Below are 23,448 nucleotides of genomic sequence, written 5' to 3'. Positions count from 1 at the left end.
TTTTTAAAATCATTCCTTCCTACATGCTTTCATTAATTTTTCAAACAATTATATAAGACAACTTGGTGGTACCAAATAAAAACAGCACAGTGAAAAAGGTAGATATAGTCAAATCCTGCCCTTAGAAGACATGAGAGAAATTCTAAAATGCTCATTTACCTGGTTCTAAATCTTGATTAGATTAAGCTTTTGGCGTTTGATCTTACTAGGGTTCCACCACTTTGTTGCGGTGATGATGGCAGGATACCTCTCTGTAAAGCTTTGCCCTCCCTCTCTCTACAAATTACAACCCTAATCTGAAACATGTTTTACTAAATACAAAGATTTGGTTGAGCAATTACTATGTACAATGGATTCTTACAGCCTGAGGAAGACATAAAAGCGGATCCTTTCTGCAAGGAACTTACAGCCTATAGGAAAAAAGAAGTCAGATCTTTTATTTTTTTAATTAAAAAAAATTTTTTTTTTTTTTTAATTTTTTTTTTCAAAGTTTGTATTTATTTTTGGGACAGAGAGAGACAGAGCATGAACGGGGGAGGGGCAGAGAGAGAGGGAGACACAGAATCGGAAACAGGCTCCGGGCTCTGAGCCATCAGCCCAGAGCCCGACGCGGGGCTCGAACTCACGGACCGCGAGATTGTGACCTGGCTGAAGTCGGACGCTTAACCGACTGCGCCACCCAGGCGCCCCTAAAAAAATTTTTTTAATGTTTTTACTTATTTTTGAGACAGAGAGAGATAGATCATGAGCAGGGGAGAGGCAGAGAGAAAGGGAGACACAGAAGCAGGCTCCAGGCTCTGAGCTGTCAGCACAGAGCCTGATGTGGGGCTCGAACTCATGGACTGTGAGATCATGACCTGAACCGAAGTCAGACACTTAACTGACTGAGCCGCCCAGGCGCCCCAAGAAGTCAGATCTTTTAAATTAAACATCTTCTTGTTTGGCCCCCGATGAAAAGAAATATCAAATAAAAAATATTCTCCTATGGTCTTGGTCAAAAAACAAAACAAAACAAAACAAAAAACAACAAACTAAACGAAAGCATAACTGAAGTGATTGGAAGGGTAAATCATAACATTATTTGAAAAATCTGTTCTCAGGCTAGTACAGTAGACAAAACAGACATGGTCCCTGCTGCATGAAGCTTAACTTGTGGGAAAGAAAGAACACAGATAAATACACAAATATTTATTTATAGTGTGAAAGGACCATAAAGGAGAGAATGTGCAAATATCATGCAATGTGATTTGGGCCAGTCTGATGACGTTTGGCCTCATGAAGAACTGAGCAAAGAGTTTTGCATCAAGCAGGAATCAGACATGACTTAAAAGGTCCTAAAGAAGGAAAGAATGAAGTGTGTTTGAAAAAACAGAAGCCAGTATGGGCTGGGGGAAAGAAAGAGCAGCTCAAGCGAGGTTGGTGATTTAGGTAGGGGCCGGACCGTGTATGGCTGTGAGTTAAGAAGCCAGAGAACGGTTTTGAACAGAGAAGTGATGGAAGTGACTTCCAGTTCCATGATTCCAGTTGCCATGCACAGCAAGAACTGGAGGGGAAAAAAATGGAAGCAAGGAGACTGGCTGGGGAATGCTGGGAGTCTGGACGAGGGTCGTGAAAGTGAGAAGGAAGGAAAGAAAACAAACAGAATATATTCTAGAAGTCAGTACTGATGAGGGCTGGGGTGATGAGTCAGTACTGATGAAGTTCTGGGGTGTCAACTTCAGGAAGCCGTATCATTTGATCTGACAGAATTTTTATAAGTGACAATAACTTCGTAAGTCGAGCAGTCACTCTGAGCAGCAGGTGCAGAGCTGGCCTGTACAGAGCTCTGTACTCTTACTCTGTACTCTGTACTCTTACTGTACAGAGTTGGCACTGGCCTATTGTTTTGAGCAGGTAATTCATTTCTAGCATTTCTACAGATATTCTGAAATGGTGAATAGTGAGTTGTTTCATACAGAGTTCTACAATTATTTAATATAAGACATTTTGAAAAGACAGAATATTGATTAACAATACTATTAAAACTGAATTTCTCGGGGTGCCTGGGTGGCGCAGTCGGTTAAGCGTCCGACTTCAGCCAGGTCACGATCTCGCGGTCCGGGAGTTCGAGCCCCGCGTCAGGCTCTGGGCTGATGGCTCAGAGCCTGGAGCCTGTTTCCGATTCTGTGTCTCCCTCTCTCTCTGCCCCTCCCCCGTTCATGCTCTGTCTCTCTCTGTCCCAAAAATAAATAAACGTTGAAAAAAAAAAATTAAAAAAAAAAACAAAAAAACTGAATTTCTAATAACCATGAATTTGTGTTGACCAGGTAAAAGGATTTAATAAGAATAGATTTTGGTAAGTATTAAAAATGATCCTGAAAAAAAAGAATATATAAAGAGAGATGATAATCCAGAGAAATACTCATTAGCTTTCACTCATTAACAAAAAGATAATGGTTTTATGTTGCTTACATGATTATTTTGGAGGTTTTCCAACAATGATGAATCACTAAATGTTTTTTCGTCTCCAAACTGTGAGCTCTGCCTGAAGGGGAAAATAAATGGAGCAAAACTGGTTCATTGATACAAGTCATTGTTCTATTTGTGACTAACTTTTTAAATAAATCATTATGCAAACCCTTAATAGATTCAATATAGTCTGCATTTCCAGATATCAAAGATTTCATAATTGAATCATACAATATTTTCAATTATTCTAAAATGTAATGGACTTTTGCAGTATAATAAAAATAGTATTTTATAGTTCATTTTTCTGGAGTGAAATTACACTGTAGCCACATGAAGTTTAAAAACTTTTTAAAAAAGTAATAAAACTGTTAAAATACCTGGAATTTAATTTCTTCTATTCCCGTTAATTTTTTCCAGGTTTTAGAGTTTGAGAATCAAGTTATTATAAAAAACAATATTGATTCTTTTACTTTAGCCAATGAGAAATCTTTATTTGTAGTGACTAACATTACAGAATTATCATATGGAATATAAAAATATAAGCAATAAGCTTTTTATATATCTTATCAACATCTGTCGCTAACAGATATTTGGTATATTTATGTATATATCACTTGTTCTGTGTCTATATAAGAAGAACAAATCATAAAAATATATGGGATTTTTTTTTTTGCGGTGTGGCTATCTTTGGATGAGCAAACACTTATGTACTACATATGAAATAAATGGAATCAAAATTGCGTCTGTAATCTAGCTATTATTAATCTCATGGCCATGTGGTTTAATATCAAGATGTTGAGATTAAAAGAACAAGCAGCATTTAAGTGGGAATGTCAAACCTAAAGGGTGTATTTTGCAATGGTTCAGTGAAAATATATACATCTAACCTTTTGTGCATAAAAAAAAAATTCTGGAATTCACCAAGGAAAAATATGTATCCAGTAATAAATAGCTATAACCCAGAAAGCTCTTAATCACAATTTTTACAGGTTACAGAATATTATCAATGCCAATATGCCAAATAGCAAGAGTTTCATATTTTAAATCCAGCAGTTTGAAAGGAAGGAGAAATTGAAGAAAAAAAGAATTTGAAATAATGAAACATACACAGCATCAATGAAATATATCTTTCCCATAAACCAAAGGAGGAAGTTAGAACATTTATAATAAAATACAGCTCCATTTACATGTAGTAGTTTGATCTATTAATTATGAAAATTATAATATAGTACATCTTCATTAGCATGTAGTAGTTTAGAATTCTCAAAACATCCCTAGGAGACAGAATAAACACATTACTATTTTTCCTCTAGTTTTAAAGATAGAGGGAAAAATCCAGTAACTTTTAAATGATTTATCAATGGGAACATAAAAAATTGACATAAGTTTTCCTCCAAATACTACCATTTCTTAAAAAGAGTTTATTTCTGAGGCTCCATAAAGTCTCCCTATTATTAAAATGGATTCATTAATGGTTGTTAGTTATACATTCCTACTTATTTGTTAGATAAATTGAAATGTCAAGGAAAAATCATAGCAACATCTTGCATGCGGAGGCCTATCTTCTTTCCAAAGGATTCCAGACTAAAAGCTTTCACAAATCTGAAGATATGTCTTGTTAATCTCAACAGAAACCCTTTAATCTCATAAATCACAGTTACCATAATTGATACAACTTTCAAATGTATTTATAACAAAAAACTCTAGATGTGCAATTGAAATCTTTACACGCACACATCCTACCCTCCATTTACCAATGAAGCTTCTTCTACCATGAATAATGCTAAATAAGAACTCTTCAACCAGGAAGTGGCTTCTTTTCTAAGATCATAAAAACCACAAATAAGTCATCTGCTAATCCACATAGCCTGGGTTGGATAACTCAGGCATGGAGCTCTCACTACTCCTCTCTGAAATCTTACAAAACATTCACTTTTAGTAAAAGTAAACATAAAATTAGAAGGCTCATGTCATTTCAAAATAAGAACCAACTGCCTTAAAAGTGAGAATTTAAACTCAGTTGGCAAAACTGTATGAATCAGCAAACCGCTCACAAATACAAATGTCAAGTCAACATTTTGTTAGATTTTTCCACAGAAATTTTCAAGTGGCATGAGGCACACAAGGAGACAAATTATGGTGTTTTGCAAGAAGGAATAAGATAGGGAGTGTAACATTAAGGTAAGGAGAATAAGAAGCAGGTGGCCCACAATGCCACATAAATGGTAGCTTCCTGCAGGCTTCTTTAAAAACTAGGATACATTGTAAATAACTATTCCCTGAGTATACAAAAATGAAGATCCCCCAGAGCAATAAAAATTAACAGAAAATTTAGAATGTATATGGCTTCAGTCAGTACTACTTATTTTCATATATGACATGGACTATGACATTTTTTTAAAATTCAACACTCATTACAATGTTTTCTAAGGTCATTAGAAATAAAGGAAAAAAACAGGTGGAGCCATACTTTTCACCTTAAACCAAATAAACCCCAGATGGATGAACAATTTAATAAAGATACTAAAGATAGGGGAAAATTTTTAAAATAACTTAGGAGTGGGAAATGCCTACGTATCACATGCGTAATTCACAAAACAAGTAGATAAATCTGACTGCATAAAATTAAATGTTTCTGCAGAGCAAAAACTACTGCAAGCAAAAATCAAAAGCCAAGTGAAAAACTGGGAAAAACTGTTTCCAACTCATATAATGAAGGTCAGTTTCTGTAAAATAGTAAGAACTCCCAGAAACCAATATGACAGAGATCAACAATATGGCAGAACAATGAGCAGATGAGGAAATACGAGCGCTTTAAATACAAGCTCCGGTTTACCTGAAAATGAGAGAAATGAAATTTAAATTTATCAATTTGGCAGAAATAAAGTTTGACAATTCTGTGCTGTTGTGATTATGGAAAAAGATAAATCATACCATTGGTGAGAATGAAAATTGACATAACTTCTCAAAAGGACAATTGGGTAATTTCTACCAAAATTAAAATGCATGTATCCTTTGATCCAGTAATTTCAGTTCTAAGAATTTACACTAGCTATCTACCTAGTGCAAAATGTACGTACAAATTCATTCTTCGCAGCACATTTTTTTAATAGCAAAAGATTAGAAATAACTCAAGTACTAAGAAAGATGTTGCTTTAAAGAATTGTGGTACATCCACATAACGAACACTATACAAAAACCAGGAAGCTCTTCATTTGATCTTGGACCAACCAAAAAGATGCACTGTCAAAAGAAAAGCTGGTACAAAACAGGGCGCATAGTATGCTTTGCTTTCTGTAAATACATGAGAAAAAAATACGTGCATGTATATATGTAGAACAGATCTGGAAGGATACACCTGAAACTGATTACACTGCCTGCCTCCAGGAGGGGAAATGAAGGGCTCAAAGAGAGAGAAAGGAGGAAAATCTTCCCCTCCTTATACCATTTGAATTTGCAACATGTCATTGCATTATGAACTTTAAAAAATAAAATTTAAATTAAAAATTAAAAACAAGAATAAAATCCACATCAGCCACAGCCTACACTAAATGTATACATTATGCACATACATATAATACACATGTGCACACACAGGAAGACAAAGGTAGTGTGACTATAAAGCACCAGTTTTTGAAAGGATCTGTGCCTCTGGCTTTTAAGTTCCTTTATTTTATTATATATATAGAGATTGTGTGCATGAGCAGGGGAGAAGGGGCAGAGGGAGAGAGAGAGAATCTTAAGCAGGCTCCATGCTGAATGTGGAGTCTGATGTAGGGCTTGATCCTATTATCCTGGGATCATGACTCGAGCTAAAATCAAGAGTCAGAAGCTCAAGGGACTGAGCCACCTAGACTTCTGTACCTCCTACTTTTAAATGATGCTATCGGTTGCAAACTAAAATCGCTTAAAAGGAGATTTAATTTTTAGAAAGGACTTTGTTATTGGGACCTCATGAAGTTAAAAACCTTCTGCACTGCAAAGGAAACAATCAACAAAACTAAAAGGCAACCAACAGAATGGGAAAAGATATTTGCAAATGGCATAGCAAGCAAAGGTCTAGTATCCAAAATCTATAAAGAACTCACCAAACTCCACACCCGAAAAACAAATAATCCAGTGAAGAAATGGGCAGAAAACACGAATAGACACTTCTCTAAAGAAGACATCCAGATGGCCAACAGGCACATGAAAAGATACTCAACATCGCTCCTCATCAGGGAAATACAAATCAAAACCACACTGAGATACCACCTCAGTCTGGTCAGAGTGGCTAAAATGAACAAATCAGGAGACTATAGATGCTGGCGAGGATGTGGAGAAAAGGGAACCCTCTTGCACTGTTGGTGGGAATGCAAACTGGTGCAGCCACTCTGGAAAACAGTGTGGAGGTTCCTCAAAAAATTAAAAATAGATCTACCCTATGACCCAGCAACAGCACTGCTAGGAATTTACCCAAGGGATACAGGAGTGCTGATGCATAGGGGCACTTGTACCCTAATGTTTATAGCAGCACTTTCAACAATAGCCAAATTATGGAAAGAGCCTAAATGTCCATCAACTGATGAATGGATAAAGAAATTGTGGTTTATATACACAATGGAATACTACTTGGCAATGAGAAAGAATGAAATATGGCCTTTTGTAGCAATGTGGATGGAACTGGAGAGTGTTATGCTAAGTGGAATAAGTCATACAGAGAATGACAGATACCATATGTTTTCACTCTTATGTGGATCCTGAGAAACTTAACAGAAGACAATGGGGAAGGGGAAGGGAAAAAAAAAGTTAGGGAGGGAGGAAGCCAAACCATAAGAGACTCTTAAAAACTGAGAATAAACTGAGGGGAAAGTGGGTGATGGGCATTAAGGAGGGTACCTGTTGGGATGAGCACTGGGTGCTGTATGGAAACCAATTTGACAATAAATTTCATACTTAAAAAAAAAAAGGACTTTGTTATTCAGAGTCGTGTCCAGTCAAGTCCAAGAATATGAATAAGTGATAGAATTCGATAATATATTTGTTGGACATTGGTTTTAACCAAAGTAGTAAGACCTACTTTTCCATATGGCTCAAAATGTTTTTGAAGGCAATTACAAAGGAGGAGTTCCAAAAACATTCTGTGAAACGGCTGCATCATTGGAATAAATAAATTACCTGTCAACGTAACTACTTTCAAGACTAACACTAATTTGGATGTGTTAGATCTCATTATTATACAGTCATACCGGGAAGAATGTTTTCATGAGTCTAGTTGCTGCAGCAGAAAAAATAAATGCCACTCATTCCATACATAATTATATACCAGAAGAAAATGAGAAAATAAGACCAGAAAATAGTACTATCTACTGATATTATGATAATACTAATAACCACAGTGAAATGACTAAGCACAAAATACAATAAGGGAATCCTTCTGGAGAATCACCTTCATTAGCATTAACTTAAAAATATACCAGAATAGTGTGGGATCTATATTAAATAGTTAAGGAAAACAAATATGTTATCTGGGATTTGGTTCAAAATAATGGTGAGGGAAAGTATAGATGAAATTGGTCTTGAGTACATTATTACTGAAGTGAGTGAATGCGTAACCTGTCTACTTTTGTTTATGTTTGAAATTTTCCACAGTGAACATTAGGAAAAGAAGAAAATGGCTATGGAAATATACAGTTTTGAAAGATAATCATATCTTAGGGCTACGTGAATAGAATAAGCAGAACTTTTTTTCCATTGGTAGATTTTTAATAGAAAAGAATTACTCTGTAAGGTTATATGTTAGCTTACGATACTTGGCAGTAACAAAAAAAACCATACCAACTTTGAAGTGGCTACTGGTTGGGAAATGATCTTATCTCTGTAAACTATTTACACTAAGCGAGTGAAGCTACACCTGTCATCCATTATCTTTAATGTCAAGGAATGTGTTTGAAGATACTCTCAAGAGAGTATTATAGGTTTGCCTTCAAATTCCATTAAATGTACAATCATCTACATACATTTAAGTGTTAAATATTATGTGTTTTTTTTTTTAATTTTTTTTTTCAACGTTTATTTATTTTTGGGACAGAGAGAGACAGAGCAAGAACGGGGGAGGGGCAGAGAGAGAGGGAGACACAGAACCGGAAACAGGCTCCAGGCTCTGAGCCATCAGCCCAGAGCCTGATGTGGGGCTCGAACTCATGGACCGCGAGATCGTGACCTGGCTGAAGTCGGACGCTTAACCGACTGCGCCACCCAGGCGCCCCTATTATGTGTTTTTTAAACTTGACATTTTGTGGTGAATATGGTTCAAGGAGGGCAGTAAAATATATACTGGCTACAGGTTTTATATATGGAATTCAATGAACTTCACATTGAAATGTGAAGCTGTTGACAGACACGAATGAACTTTGATTTTGGGTTTATATACTCATCTACACTCTCTAGTTTATCCTTGAAGACCAGCATCATGAAGATGTGGTCAGATGCCTGGAGCATAAGATTCAACCAGGATTACACTTTTTTTTTTTTTCTTTTTCAGGATCACACTTTTGATCTTGGTATTATTGGCAACATAAAATCAAGTGGATGAGGTTGGGGAGATTCCACACTTATGAATGTGCAAAATTTTGCTCCCTGTGCTAACTTTTCACAAAACAGTTAAATTGTACCTGCTCTTGCCACCTTAACAAGAAAGAAAAAAAAAAAAAAAGCCTGAAATGGTAAGGATATTTTGTGCTCTAAAAGCGTATGTTTTAAAAATTCTTTAAGTTCTATAGGACATAACGTGACCAGCACCTATTGTCTAACCAGGCTGGGTGAGGTTTTAACTGTGGCTTCCAAATTTCCTGGTTGTGTACTTTGGGGCAAGTTACTTTGCCTAAATTTCACCAATTCTAATATGGTCATGTCAATCACAACTCTTCAAATGTGTCATCAGGATTGAATGAGAGACATCAGAGCTAACAGTCTCTGTGAGTATACTATGTCCAGACTCTATTCTTTTTTTATTTTTAAAAAAAAATTTTTTTTTTCAACGTTTATTTATTTTTGGGACAGAGAGAGACAGAGCATGAACGGGGGAGGGGCAGAGAGAGAGGGAGACACAGAATCGGAAACAGGCTCCAGGCTCCGAGCCATCAGCCCAGAGCCCGACGCGGGGCTCGAACTCACGGACCGCGAGATCGTGACCTGGCTGAAGTTGGACGCTTAACCGACTGCGCCACCTAGGCGCCCCTCCAGACTCTATTCTAAGCACTTTAAAAACAGAACTCACTCAATATTCACAACTTCCCTATGATGTTCAAATTCTGCCAGATGAGGACAGGCAGGCAGAGAGATTAGGTGACTTTTTCAAGGGCACTGGTAGGATCAGGATGTGAACTTGGGTGGTCAGAATCCAACGTCTGCATCCTTGACCCCTGCAGAAAGCCGGGACAGAACAGAGACTCAAGTACCATCTATTCTTTCATCTTTGCAGGTCTACAGGTAACTACCTGATAGATGGGGAATCTAAGCGTATATTTAAAATAAAGCTCACCTTATTATCAAGGTGATAAATGCCTTCCCTATGGTTATTTTTTAAGATACTAATATTTAAGTGGAATCATACAATTTATGCAAAATCTGGCATTTCTTAGAGTTATCTAATTTAGAGTATCAAATATCACATTTTCCAAAAGGGTGTTTTACAAAAAGAAGTTAACTAGATAATATGCCATCCTCTCTTTCCAATAGCGATAAAAGTAATAAAACAACTTCTATTGAAAGTAGGATATTTTAAATGACCTGAGTAAATAAACAATTTTTAACATTTCCATTCAATCTTAATGAAAACATGGTAATGGTAATTTCCTTCTCTTAAGAATAAATGAGCTTTCTGGGGCGCTTGGGTGGCTCAGTTGGTTAAACGTCCGACTTTGGCTTAGGTCAGATCTCATGGTTCGTGAGTTCAAGCCCCACGTCAGGCTCTGTGCCAACAGCTCAGAGCCTGGAGTCTGCTTTGAATTCTCTCTCTCTCTCTCTCTCTCTCTCTCTCTCTGCCTCTATCCTGCTCATGCTCTGTCTCTGTCAAAAATAAATAAACATTAAAAAAAAAAAAGAAGAAATGAGCTTTCTTAGAAAAATGTGTATAGATTCTACACTAGTGAACAGTATTAATAGAATTATATTAATGTTACAGAAAAACAACAAATAAAAAAATGGTCAAAATTTTACTACATTCTCGAAGGATTCAACAAAAGGGAATATCTACAGCATTGAAGTTGAATTATCTACCAAAAGTAAGAAGCCTTGGAATATTTTTAAAAATGGTAAAAATTATTCAGTTGTGTGTAGGTGTTGAAATTGGAAGACACTCCAAGCAATGAGCTTAGATGTGATGACTCATCAGTTATCACATGAACCAAACAGCTGTCTCTATCAGTATTATAGGTATGAGGTTTACTGCAAATTGTTACCAAATCTCCACTTTATTGCAATAAAATTCAAGTTGAAAAAGATTAAATAATGTTATTGGACTTCCATGCATATTGGAAATGTGGCTAAATCATAAAACGCATGTATAACCTGAAAATAAAAATATAACCACTTATAAAACCACAATGTTTTCTATAGTTACCAGCACTAAAAGAACCTGTTTTCTGAAGTTTCATTGGCCACTAAATCATGATGAATTATAGAAACGGCAAAATAAACTTATACTGTTCTAAATGAAAATGTAAATCCATGTGGGGGGGGGGGTGGTTTAAGGGAACACAAAAATCCAGAAAGTAAAACTATAAAATGCCATCTTTAATTAATTCTAAAATTAATTAGATTCCAGTTAACTTTAGTCCTTGGTAGCATTAGTCTTCCAAGACATTTAATTTTAAAAATATTCCTTTTCTAGCCCATATTCATTTAGATTTAGCAAACGAATGAAAAGATGTGAAGAGCATTTCCACTTCTTAGGTAGGTTTCAATAGCATCTTTTTTGTGGCTCTGTAGAGTACGTAAATAGCAGCAGAAGGTGGCAGTGCTGCGCTAAAAAACATCAAACTTCTTGAGTTCCAACTGAAATCAGCTAGTTCACAGCCCAGGGACCCAAAGTTGATCATTACAGACTTTATTATAGATACATAATGCAGAACTCTAGCAGGCCTAACCATTAAATTAAATGTTTGTAACATGACTAAAGGTTATGCAATAGGAAGTCAAGGATATTCGATGGATTTTAAGAAATACATACTTCACAGCATTGTTACCCTATTTTATCGATAATGCTTTTCCCCCCTGAAAGTAGTGAAATGTGTTTATCAAACCAACAAAATGCAAATCTCTTAAAGGAATCAATGAGACAGAAAGGTCCATGCAGCTTACCATTCATCAGGAGAGCAGCCATAATCCTCAGGTTCAGGGACATGGCTTCAGAAAGCAAGAGGAGGGGCAGAAAGAGAGGAAAAAATAATCACAGAAAGGCTCAAAACATAAAAGCATGAATAAAGGAAGTACTGAAAGATGGATCTTGAAAAAGTTAAGAAAATGAACTTTTAGTTGATTTTGAAAGAATGGCAGTTAGCATAGAATTAGAACATGATGATTTATGGTAACTAAGCAGGTTTACAAAATTATTCTATAACAGGAAAGCCAAATTGCCTCTTGACCATGGAATTTACTCATTTTATTCACAGAATATTCAAAAATAAATATTTCAACCTAGAGGTTTAAATACATGCTAAAACCAATGGAAAATTAATTACATGTTGTATAATCAGAATAAAGTATTTTAATTAAACAAACATGCTAATACCTAGGAACAAACGATCATATTGATAAAATTTCCCAGGTACATTTGAGAAGTAAATTTAACCACCATGAAGTAATGTGTCTTTAAACAGGTATAATATTACAGTAAAATATGACATTTCTATAATTAAATGGAACTGCATTTTAAAAGATGAACTGATAGAATTTGTCACTGAAACCATAATTCACTCATTATGCCATTTGTTATCTCAAACAGAACACACATTCATCAATAAGTTTAATTTCATCCGTTAGCTCATTTGAGAACCAGGAAAAGTCTGACTGATGTATTGCTTTTGCTTCAACCAGCCAGTCATGTATTTAGTCAGAAGTGGCTCATTTAATACATGACAGAGCAGATTTTCTTTCCTCTCTTTACGGATTTATTAAATTTTTATTTTCATTGTTTAAATTTTTTTTCAGCTTTATGGAGATATAATCGATGTATAACACTGTACAAGTTTAAGGTATACAACATGATTACTTGATACACTTACATACTGCAAAATGATTACCACCAGTGTTAGCTAACACCTCCGTCACATGGGTACCATTTCTTCTTTTGTGGTAGGAAAAGGTAAGATCTATTCTCTCAGCAGCTAGAACAGATTTTCTCATCTCTCATTTCTTTAACGATATATGACCACTCCATATTTTTTCTTTAAATTAAATTTGTTAGGTAGGGTTTAAAAAAAATACAGAGTTGAGTACAAATGTAAAGTCACTGTTTTTGACAAATGTAACATTTCACTGAAAACTTGTGGTGTCCTTTCACTCCCTCAGTGTCCATCCCACTCTCTTTACCTTTCCACCCAACTGGCTATGACATATGTGGGCCTCATCATTCCAAGGCACCTCTTCCACCTCCAAAGCATTAAACCTCCTCCAGAGCAGTATGCAAGGCATAGTCATAAAAGGCAGTCCCCTCTACTCTCTATTCTCTCTCTATTCTACTGTCTATTCTCCTTTGGTTTACCAAAGGACTTTTGTTGATGCTTGAGAGGAAGGGCTAACCAAGCCTCTTGTGGGCTGGACTCCCAGAAACACTCTGTGGAAACTGGCTGAAGCCCAGCGCTTAAGGCAATCACTTCTCATCAACCTCAAAGCTTGGACTCTAGCCCTCCACACTATACCAGAGTAGGGCCAGTGATACCCCAGCAAAAACACCGTGCCAAGCTGCACTGGTGTTGGACAGCAGTGGCCGATCTCACATCAGGAGAGAGGCCGGTGCTTCTCAAGTCATACAGGTTAAACGATGCAAAGCTGAAGGCTCAGGGTCCCTCTTCCCGGTTCTGGTCCAGCCCTGGCCGAGGCTGAGCTGAGCACTATTCAAATGAGATGAGCAGTAGGAGAACCACACACCTGCTACTGAACCTGTCTGCATGAGTGTGCCCACGGCTGCTGCTCCAGCAGCTTGGGGGTGCATGTGCTATCTGGTCATTTGCTGGTGTGTGCATGTCAACACTGCTGTATCTGCCTGGTAAGCTCTTCACTTAACCAAACCCATTCTTAGATCTCAGCTCAAGTATCACTTTTTCAGAGAGCAGTCCCTGACCTGCCTGATTTGATCAAATCCCCATCACAGACTCAAATGGACCTCTGTACTGTGTTTTATTTTTGTTTGATGACTTAATTCACATCCATTAACCCCTAATTAGATCATAAACTAATTAGATTAAAAGCTGTTACATCCTCATCCTCTAACAAAACGTCACATACAGAGAAGGAGATAAAAATATTTGTTCAGGTATGTAAATAAGCAAACAAATGGTGTTTACCCAGCTCTTACCATGGTGGGCGGTAAGATAAATTTGTTGGTTATAATCTAGACCTTGGGGGGAAGTTTTATGACAATTGTGATAATTTCTTGTGGTGAATCTCTTCTCAGTGTACTGATCCTTTCAGTAAACATACTGCTAAACAAAATACCATCATGTTAAGCTATTCACATATTGTATTAATATATAAAGATTGCTTTTTAAAAAATATTTTTAATGTTTATTTTTGAGAGAGAGACAGGGACAGCATGAGCGGTGGGGAGGGGGGGACAAAGAGAGAGGAGAACAGAGGATCTGACAGCAGAAAGCCCGATGTGGGGCCTGAACTCATGAACAATGAGATCATGACCTGAGCTGAAGTGAGACACTTAACTGACTGAGCCACCCAGGCGTCCCTCCATAAAGATTGCTTTTTAGAAAATTCATTATTTACTTAAAGGGAAAATGTCAATGAAATGTTTTTAACACTGATTAAATGGCGAAGTCAACAAAAATCAGTTTAGTTTCTGTACTAGAAATTTTTTTTTTAACTTTAGAGACTGTACTATGTTAAGCCTTGCCCAGCTTATCAGCTTAATCTAATAGTAAGGTCTAAATTATCAACAAAGGATTATACTTAGGACTGTATTATATATGCCGATAATATTCACTGTATAGAGAGTCCTAGACACTGAACATAGAAGCCTCTTTAGCCATTCATGGTATTTAAGTTACTATGATAAAACTGACTCATTCTCTACAGGAAGGAATTTGTGGAAATGGCACTTTAACAAATGTTTAACAGTAGAATTTCTAGTTTGTAGTAAGTTAAATTTACAAATGACATCATTTTACATTTAATCAAAGAAAGATCTACTGAAACAATCTAATAAGTTTAAGCACAGTGGCAATCTGACAAAGTGGATCGCTATAAAATAATCATTATTGCTAAGCATGTACAAATCTTCATTTTGTTGCCCACCATAAATCCAATTTGGGGCAGTGGTTATGGCAAATGAGAGAAAACTTACCAAGACTAAATTCTGAAGCACTGCTTTCAGTGTTAAAAATCTTTTCACAAATCTAAGGAATGCTAGGAAAAAATTATACTTCAAGTCTTATCCTTTAAACTCATAAAAGCCAACAGAACTCATTACCTAGGGTAAAACTAGGGTTTGTTTTACTTCTTAAAAATGCTGAAGGAGGATCAGTTCTGAAATTGTGACCCCAAAGGCATTTGTTAGTCTGTGAAAATGTGTGGTGTTCTTTGCTTTGCCACATCCTGGGGGGATAAATACCATCCTTTCTTCTGCTGGAGTTGAAAGTGCATGTACATAATAGTTCCCCATATTAAACAAGTGTTAACACTGCTATAGTGCAAATGGGATTGCAAAACCATGTTATTTCCCCGTCTGGGTTCTGATGACCCGAGAGTGCCTGAGGAAATTCTCATAGGAAGATGGTTGGCAGCAATTACTTTTCTTGCTGAGTTTGGTGGAATTAAGGAACAGTGGTGTGCTTCCTACTGTAAACACCTAAGTGTCTGAAGCCTCCCGGATCAACAACTTCATATATGAACAACTCTACAATGTTGACATTCCAAATGTCCATCAGGATATTTGGGGCAGGGATGCTGATGAAGCGCAATCAGGGCTAAGGATCCTAAAAGCACATACCCAATACAACATAATTATTGGAAGCAGTTTAACAACTAGCTTCACTCAGCAAGGCTTCTGGGATTTTCAGAAACATGATATATCACCCAGGAAAGAGATGTATGTCTGTTTATGTAGTTAAATTTTGCAAACAAAGAAACACCTGTTTTTTTTTTTTTTTTTAATTTCTAAACACGCTTTTTTTGATTTTTATATCCAGAATTTTATATCTGGAAAAAAACTGTAGAGATACCGTATCTCACTATCCTCATTGTAAGGAATTTAGAACATTTGAAAAGAATTATTGATAGTTACATGGTGAGTCAGTTACAAAGCTAGGACTAGGGGTCATGTCATATGGCTGCACCTCAGTATTAAGAGATGTTATTTTCCCAAGAAGAATTTGTCTTACTGGAAGCTTAATCTAAATTTTGACAGTTCTTAACTCTTTAAGTTTATTTATTTATTTTTGAGAGACAGAGAGAGAGCGTGAGCGCACAAGCAGGGAAGTGACAGGGAGACAGAGAATCCCAAGCAGCTGACAGCACAGAGCCCTATGTGGGGCTTGAACTCACAAACCATGAGGTCATACCCTGAGCTGAAACGGAGAGTTGGATGTTTAACTGACTGAGCCACGCAGGCGCCCCAACCTTTAATACTACTCTAATATTTACCAGTCTCAACCCTACTGGGTCATATAACAGTGGTTAATGCTGATTATCATCAATGGATCCAGGAGAACCCTGCTATTTAGAACTCCTGCCTGGAAGTGTTGAAGGACTTGTTTCAAGAATAAGAAAACACTTGATAAAATGAAGGAGAGAGGCTAGACCTCATTCTAGCTTTCTGTTCTCCTAAGTTCATAATCAATAATTACTAATTTGAAGAACTTGCTTATTCAACTGGAAACCGGCAAAATAAAAAAAGGATGTCAATTATCAAACAGACCACTCTAAAAATAAATTCACTTACGAATGCAGAATTTTTGTAAAAACAATCTCCACAAATCTGTCAGCAAGTATAATTCAACAAACTGTAGAATCCTGTAGAATCACAATAGGCCTTTCCTTTCTTGCCTGGGGTAACTGTGGGTCAAATACACATGACGTCACAAAATGTGGCTCTGTCTCCCCCAAAATGGCAGCTAACTAAATTACAATGCCGGTAGCAATTGGTGGGGAGGAGTAAGAGAGCCTTTTCTAGGGGAACTGGGGGAGCTCTGGATAAAGAGGAAAGATGCAAAGTGGCATCCAGCCCTGGAAACAGCACGCTTCTTAAATTAACATCCTGTCTCCGCAAGTGTGAAAAAGCCATTCAATCAAATGTCTTTTCAGCTTCAATTACACACATAGTTTGAAGCCATTTTTAGTCACTGTCTCTGCGAACCCAAAGAATATCTGCCTTCATCTACTTCTCTTTGTAGACCCTTGTACAGGAGTCACCATTTGTTTTTAGAATTTTTAACAAATGGCTATTTATTTATAATTTTAACTATGGCATTTTCAAAATTCATCCATAATTTTTATACTAGCTTACAGCTTGGAGACAGAGTGTGAATGGGGAAGGGCGGGTACAAGTCAGAAAACCCAAATGCGAGTGCCCTTGCCTGAATGGTAAAGAGATCAGTATTTCCCAGTCTCACTTGTAGATAAAGACAATTGGAAAATTTGATAATAGGTCATGGTCAAGGTCATTCCAGACAATGAGAATGTTTCAACTTTTGATCATGTCCTTTTAGGAAATGTACAAATTAATTTTCTCACATTACCCTATAAAGTATTTCAAAAGGCTTTTGAATGGTTTAGGTGAACATAACTCGAAGAAAGAAAGAAATGGGTTCTAAACAAACACAGTCAAAAGAACATCATGAGCCTGATAAATATTTCTGATGGCATTCATCACGCCCTGGATTTAAGAGTTTCGTGTCCCTACCTCCTTCCCATCATCAGAAATTTAGACTGCTCTGTGACTGCAAAGAGGAGAGGTGGTAAAAGGAAAAAAAAAAAAAAAAAAAAATCAAAGGGATAACTATCAGGGAAACAACAATATTGTAACTTGGAAACTGCCCAAGGACACTTTGCATGTTCTTACAACATTGCACTCTAACTTTATGCCAATGCACAGGGAACTGTGTTTGTACCCTGTGACGGGAGCCAGACAGCGACCTTCAGCAACTCTAAATTTGGATATACTACTGGGCAGAGCCTCCACCCCCTAGGTAATTCCAAATGACAAACAAATCCAGACTGCAACACACAAAACATACATGGCTGCTGACGTCAAAACAGGGGCTTTCAATTAAAAAAATTTCCCCTGATGAGAACTCTCAAAATGTACCAAACTATTAGCAGTAATTAAATGTATATATTCATACTCTAATTAGGGGGAAAAAACTCACCCATATGCAACTCCAGCTATGGTGCACTTCTTAAACTGCATCACGTTGCAGGTCAGAGTGCCTGTCTTATCAGAAAATATGTATTTGACCTAAAAAAGTGTAAAATTTCTCATTAAAATTTCAGAAGTCTTTAAAAAAATTTTTTTTAATGTTTATTCATTTTTGAGAGACAGAGAGAGAGACAGCACAAGCAGGGGTGGGACGGGGGGGGGGGGCAGGGAGACATAGAATTCTAAGCAGGTTCCAGGCTCTGAGCTGTCAGCACAGAGCCCAATGCGGGGCTTGAACCCACGAATTGCGAGATCATAACCTGAGCTGAAGTGGCAAGGGGCCCCTTCAGAAGTCTTTTTATGCTACTCTCTCACAGAAGAGGAAAATACCCCTTAAATAATTCTTTTTATCAATCTTGTTACATTTTAGGGCTACAATGAATGCTATTAACTGCACATTAAGTAATATGTTCAACTGCTTTTTTTTTTTTAAGTATTTTAGCAATGAATCATCTCATGTATGAACAGTGAAGACTATCAGGATGTTAGAAAACCCTGTAGCCATGTAGCAATCTGCCGTGATATGGTCTGAATTTCCACTAGAAAACACCACTCCTGCTACTTAACATTTATGGAGCACTAAAACCAGCACTTCTCAACATAACACACAACTACAGAAGGGGGAATAGCTTGTGCAATTAACTTCACGCAACATCTGAATTGGTAAGAAAAAGGTTAATTCTGGCCTAAATGCTATTTAAAAAAAATCTTTTTTTTCAACGTTTATTCATTTTTGGGACAGAGAGAGACAGAGCATGAACGGGGGAGGGGCAGAGAGAGAGGGAGACACAGAATCGGAAACAGGCTCCAGGCTCTGAGCCATCAGCCCAGAGCCTGATGCGGGGCTCGAACTCACGGACCGCGAGATCGTGACCTGGCTGAAGTCGGACGCCTAACCGACTGCACCACCCAGGTGCCCCTATTTAAAAAGTAAGACTTTGTAGGGGCGCCTGGGTGGCTCAGTCGGTTAAGCGTCCGACTTCGGCTCAGGTCACGATCTCACGGTCCGTGAGTTCGAGCCCTGCGTCGGGCTCTGTGCTGACAGCTCAGAGCCTGGAGCCTGTTTCAGTCTGTGTCTCCCTCTCTCTCTGACCCTCCCCCGTTCATGCTCTGTCTCTCCCTGTCTCAAAAATAAATAAAATGTTAAAAAAAAATTAAAAAAAAAAATAAATAAATAAAAAGTAAGACTTTGCAAATGCCAAAAAAAAAAAAAAGAAGAATTTTTCCTCAGCTAGTATGTGTAAATTGATTACAAATATACACATATATGTGAATATAGTATCAATTTTAAGTCCAAAATTCCTGTTTGATTACTTTCATACTTGGACTTACATAACATCACTGATCGATTTAACCATTTTTCTTCCTTTCTGGTCAAAAGCTATGAGCAATTTTAATAGTGAGAGTTTATACCTCAAAAACAGCCAACACTTTACTACTAACCAGATTACACACTGAAGGACATCCCTTAGTGAAATACTTTAGGTGAGAGCAAAATATGTTCTAAATAATGTTTTTAAAAAATTCATTTACTACAAATGAAAATTGATAGTTATCTGCTAACACGTACGTATGCCGATCATTCAAGCAATGGGACATTCGGAGCTGTCGATTCAGATGAATTTGCCACCTATGGCAGAAATGACAACAAATCTGACTTCCAATTCAACACATCACTAAGAAATTTAGTTTACCTGGCCAAGTTCCTCGTTCAGATTAGATGTTCGAGCCATCGCAGCAGTGTCTGTGGGTTCATAGTGCATGTCGAGATCCTTTTTTTCAAAATAAAAGAAATTACTGAATGCAACTGGTATCAAGAGTTGACTGAAATTTCATTTAACTCAGGAGCTATATATGTAACCACTCTCATCTCTTGCCATCACTTTACCATTTCAGTTGATTTCCCTGAAAAGGACTCAGTATAGAATATTATATTTCCCGGTAATGGCAGGACAGCTTGGTAATTAGAGCATATCTCTGGAATCAGGCAATCTTAAAAAAAATTTTTTTTTTAATGTTTATTTATTTTTGGGAGAGAGAGAGAGACAGACAGACCATGAGTGTGGGAGGGGCAGAGAGAGGGAGACACAGAATCTGAAGCAGGCTCCAGGCTCTGAGCTGTTAGCACAGACCCCAACCCGGGAGTCAAACTCATGAACCATGAGATCATGACCTGAGCTGAAGTCGGATGCTTAACCGACTGAGCCACCCAGTTGCCCCTGGAATCAGGCAATCTTGATTTATTATAGTTCTACCATTTTCTAGATATGTGACCTATTGTAAGATTAAATAAGATAACGTATGTAAAGTGCTTCCTAAGGTGTCCAACACAATATAAGTCCCTAATGTAGCTAAAATAATAGCAACTAGACATTGCTCAAATAATTAAGATTGAAAGCCCCTGGAAAATTTACCTAAGAGATTCTGTCTGGTTGTACTTTCTTGGCCTAAGTTTCTGCCACTGTATATACTTGAAAGTAAAATGAGTGCCCTTCTCAAAACCCAATAAAAAATGTACAGCTTTGTACCATTTGTACTTGCTTTGTTCACATAAATTATGAGGTGTGACTATTAATCTTATACAAATTAATATCATCTACAGTATAATATTTTGTTGGCAAGTCAGGGTTCACAGGTTTTCACATGTCAAACGAAAAGGACAAATCTGATCTTTCCCACATCTGCATTCCCCATCTGCTGATGGGGATCAGTTCTAAAGTAGGCTGTGTTGTTGTAGGTGCCATGTTTTAAGCAGGGTATTAACCAAGTGGACAATGTTCAGAGAGGAATAAAGGAATGGGGAGTAGGTTGGAAATCAAATCTAGTAAGGAACAGAAGGATATGGGAGAAGATACCATAGGACAATAGGCATCGTAGCTGAGTTCTAATACTTTGCAAGGCTATCATTCAGAAACAAGGTTTTAGACATTTTCATAAAAGATCAGGTAGAACCAGTATCAAAGGGGAGCAATTATTCATCTCATTTCCACACAAGAAAGAGCTTTCTGGTAAGGGAAGACCTGTCAAGAATGTTATAAAATCTCTGTATAACAGAAAGGTAGTTGAAAAAAGCATAAGCCTGCTAGGTTATTCCAACATTCAAACTATGTCATTATTTGAAGGAAATATTATTTTTGAAAATCCAAGTAAAAAATAATAAAGGGACTAGTTATTTGACTTTCATAATGAATCACTTTATGATTTCTTATTGTAAGTGGGTAATTTTTATCCTGTTTTTAACTCTATTTACACAAATTTTATTACATAATTCTTCAGCAATGTATCTCCTTGCATGAAATAAACCACACCTGCAGCTCAGTTTAGATTTCTAAATTATACTGGTCTTCTGAATGAATTAGCAATTGACTGCTGAGGCAGGTCATTCACCATGAGCAGTGGCAAAAGTATCGTCAGTTATATTTTAGAAAATCCCAATACTGTCCATTTGAAAGACTTTTAAATTATTTAAAAAAAAATAACATCAAAAGATAATACCAGAATTTCTCAAAAAAAAATTAAAATTAAAACTTTCTGGCAGATTAAGTCTGAAGATGTATTCAATTTACATAAATTCATTAATTTTAACTGTGGTAAAATAAAACTAAGAACAACACATTTTATAAACAAAATATTTAGGAAACAGATGTCTAGCACATTTTTTCTCCAAGATTAAAAAATTTTTTTTCAGAAGAAAAAAATTAAGAAAAATTCAAGCACAGATGAATTTGTTTACAGTATGGAAAAATAAACTACATAGATACATAAAACACGATACACAGCCTGGTTGTTACAAGTAATGAATGTGGTATTATTTCTCCAGCACTTAATCGTTGAGGAGGCTGTGAGATTTCTTTGTGAGATTTCTCTGTGAGATTTCTTTGTCGTGAGATTTCTTTGCTCTGTATCACCGCCATGAGAAGTTGGTAAACTGTGTTTTATCATTCCTGTGTAAGGGTCCAGGAAAATCAGCCTCAAAGAAGTCAAGTGGCTTGGTAAAGTTCACACAGCTAGGAAATACAGAGCTACAACTATAGTCTAGATATTTTAGCTCCATACCCCATGGTTCTCCTTTTCCCCAAGATCACTATGAAACCCAAAATAGGTTTCCTGGAGATCTTGTTCCCCAGAATGTCAGGTCTGTAAACTGGTGTGATTCTGAGATGAGAGATTTTGCTACTGATTTTACATGTCAAATGATTTTTGTTATAATTATATTAGAGCCATAAATATTTTGAAATGCCATCTTGTAGTCAACAAAAGGTAAGGTATAATTAAGATTTTGTTTCTGAGAGATCAAAAGATGCTATCAGGAAAAAAGACAAAATGCATACTTAGAATGATGAAAAACAATAATAATTCATATTTACCCAATTTATGAAGTATGCCTGGGTAAATTTCACCACTTCTAATGTCACCAACAAGCTGATAGGAATGAGATTGTTGAAAAGGATGATGAAGGTCAAGAAATTCAGTCCAAAATTATTAGCACCACCATCTGTTGGGGGAGGTGGGAAGAAAGTCATTTACAGTTTTATTTTTCATCTGCATTGGCCAGAACTTTAGTGTAACAAAAATTTTCCATATCATACAACAGATGCATATAGTTAGGCGGGATTCACTGAGCTGATAACATCTCCTTATTTTCAAATACATTCAGGATGGAACAGCACTATTTGTGTTCAATATGTTGTTAGTCCTGTTAAGAGCTTCATAATGGTATGAAAGAATGAAGCACTACCAAGTATTTCAAATCCTGTTCCAAATAGGAAGTTTAGAGATAGCAGGGATAGGATTGTGGGTTTATAAATATAAAATCTCAATTGGGTAGAATCACTGTTATATAAACTCTTAAAAAAGACTTTAAAGCATGCCTGAAAAGCAATCAAACAAAAACAGCAGCAGGAAAACTAACCCAAGTAGCAAAAATAATGTAGGGCTGCACTTTAGGTAAACTACATTCTTCCTCTTCAATAAGGAAAATGGAACAGCTACCCCAGACACACAAGAAACAAACTGATGGTACTCATAACAGTTCTAATGTTGAAACAGTAAATCAATGACTGTAAAAAAAAAAAAAAAAAAAAAAAAAAGTTGGAACAGCTGCAAAACTAAATCAATATAATAAAAACTGAAAAAAAATCAATTTTGCTACCAGGTTTTACTAGAATTTGTTTTTGTACGTTTGGAAATTAAATGTTTATTGGCAATCAAAAGACAATGTAAACTTATTTTCCAGAAATATTCAGAGATGGTACATTAATCCCATAACAGTAAAAGGATAGATGGTCCAAAAAGAACCTATTTAATAGGACTTTCCCTGAGACAGGATGACCATTAACATGGAATTTACTGCATTCATAGGTTCAAGTGAA

At 36.6% G+C, this 23,448-nt stretch overlaps 1 protein-coding gene across 10 annotated transcripts in view; it reads right to left on the bottom strand.

Annotated features, from left to right (window-relative positions):
• ATP8A1 (ATPase phospholipid transporting 8A1) overlaps positions 1-23,448 on the bottom strand; it is a 235,113-nt gene that overhangs the window by 130,586 nt on the left and 81,079 nt on the right. For 7 of the 10 annotated variants that reach the window (XM_045474203.1, XM_045474204.1, XM_045474201.1 and 4 more), the window contains 5 exons: positions 22,444-22,571; positions 19,771-19,848; positions 18,027-18,115; positions 11,791-11,835; positions 2,452-2,524 (listed from right to left, as the gene is read on the bottom strand). In XM_045474203.1, coding sequence (XP_045330159.1) covers positions 2,452-2,524; positions 11,791-11,835; positions 18,027-18,115; positions 19,771-19,848; positions 22,444-22,571 — 413 coding nt within the window. The remainder of the gene's footprint in view (positions 1-2,451; positions 2,525-11,790; positions 11,836-18,026; positions 18,116-19,770; positions 19,849-22,443; positions 22,572-23,448) is intronic. The other 3 variants (XM_045474206.1, XM_045474207.1, XM_045474205.1) reach the window with 1 other exon arrangement.

The sequence above is a fragment of the Leopardus geoffroyi genome, chromosome B1, assembly GCF_018350155.1.
Source record: "Leopardus geoffroyi isolate Oge1 chromosome B1, O.geoffroyi_Oge1_pat1.0, whole genome shotgun sequence".
NCBI lineage: Eukaryota > Metazoa > Chordata > Mammalia > Carnivora > Felidae > Leopardus > Leopardus geoffroyi.
Note: the sequence above shows the minus strand (reverse complement) of the source record. Positions and strands in the feature narration are given on the sequence as shown.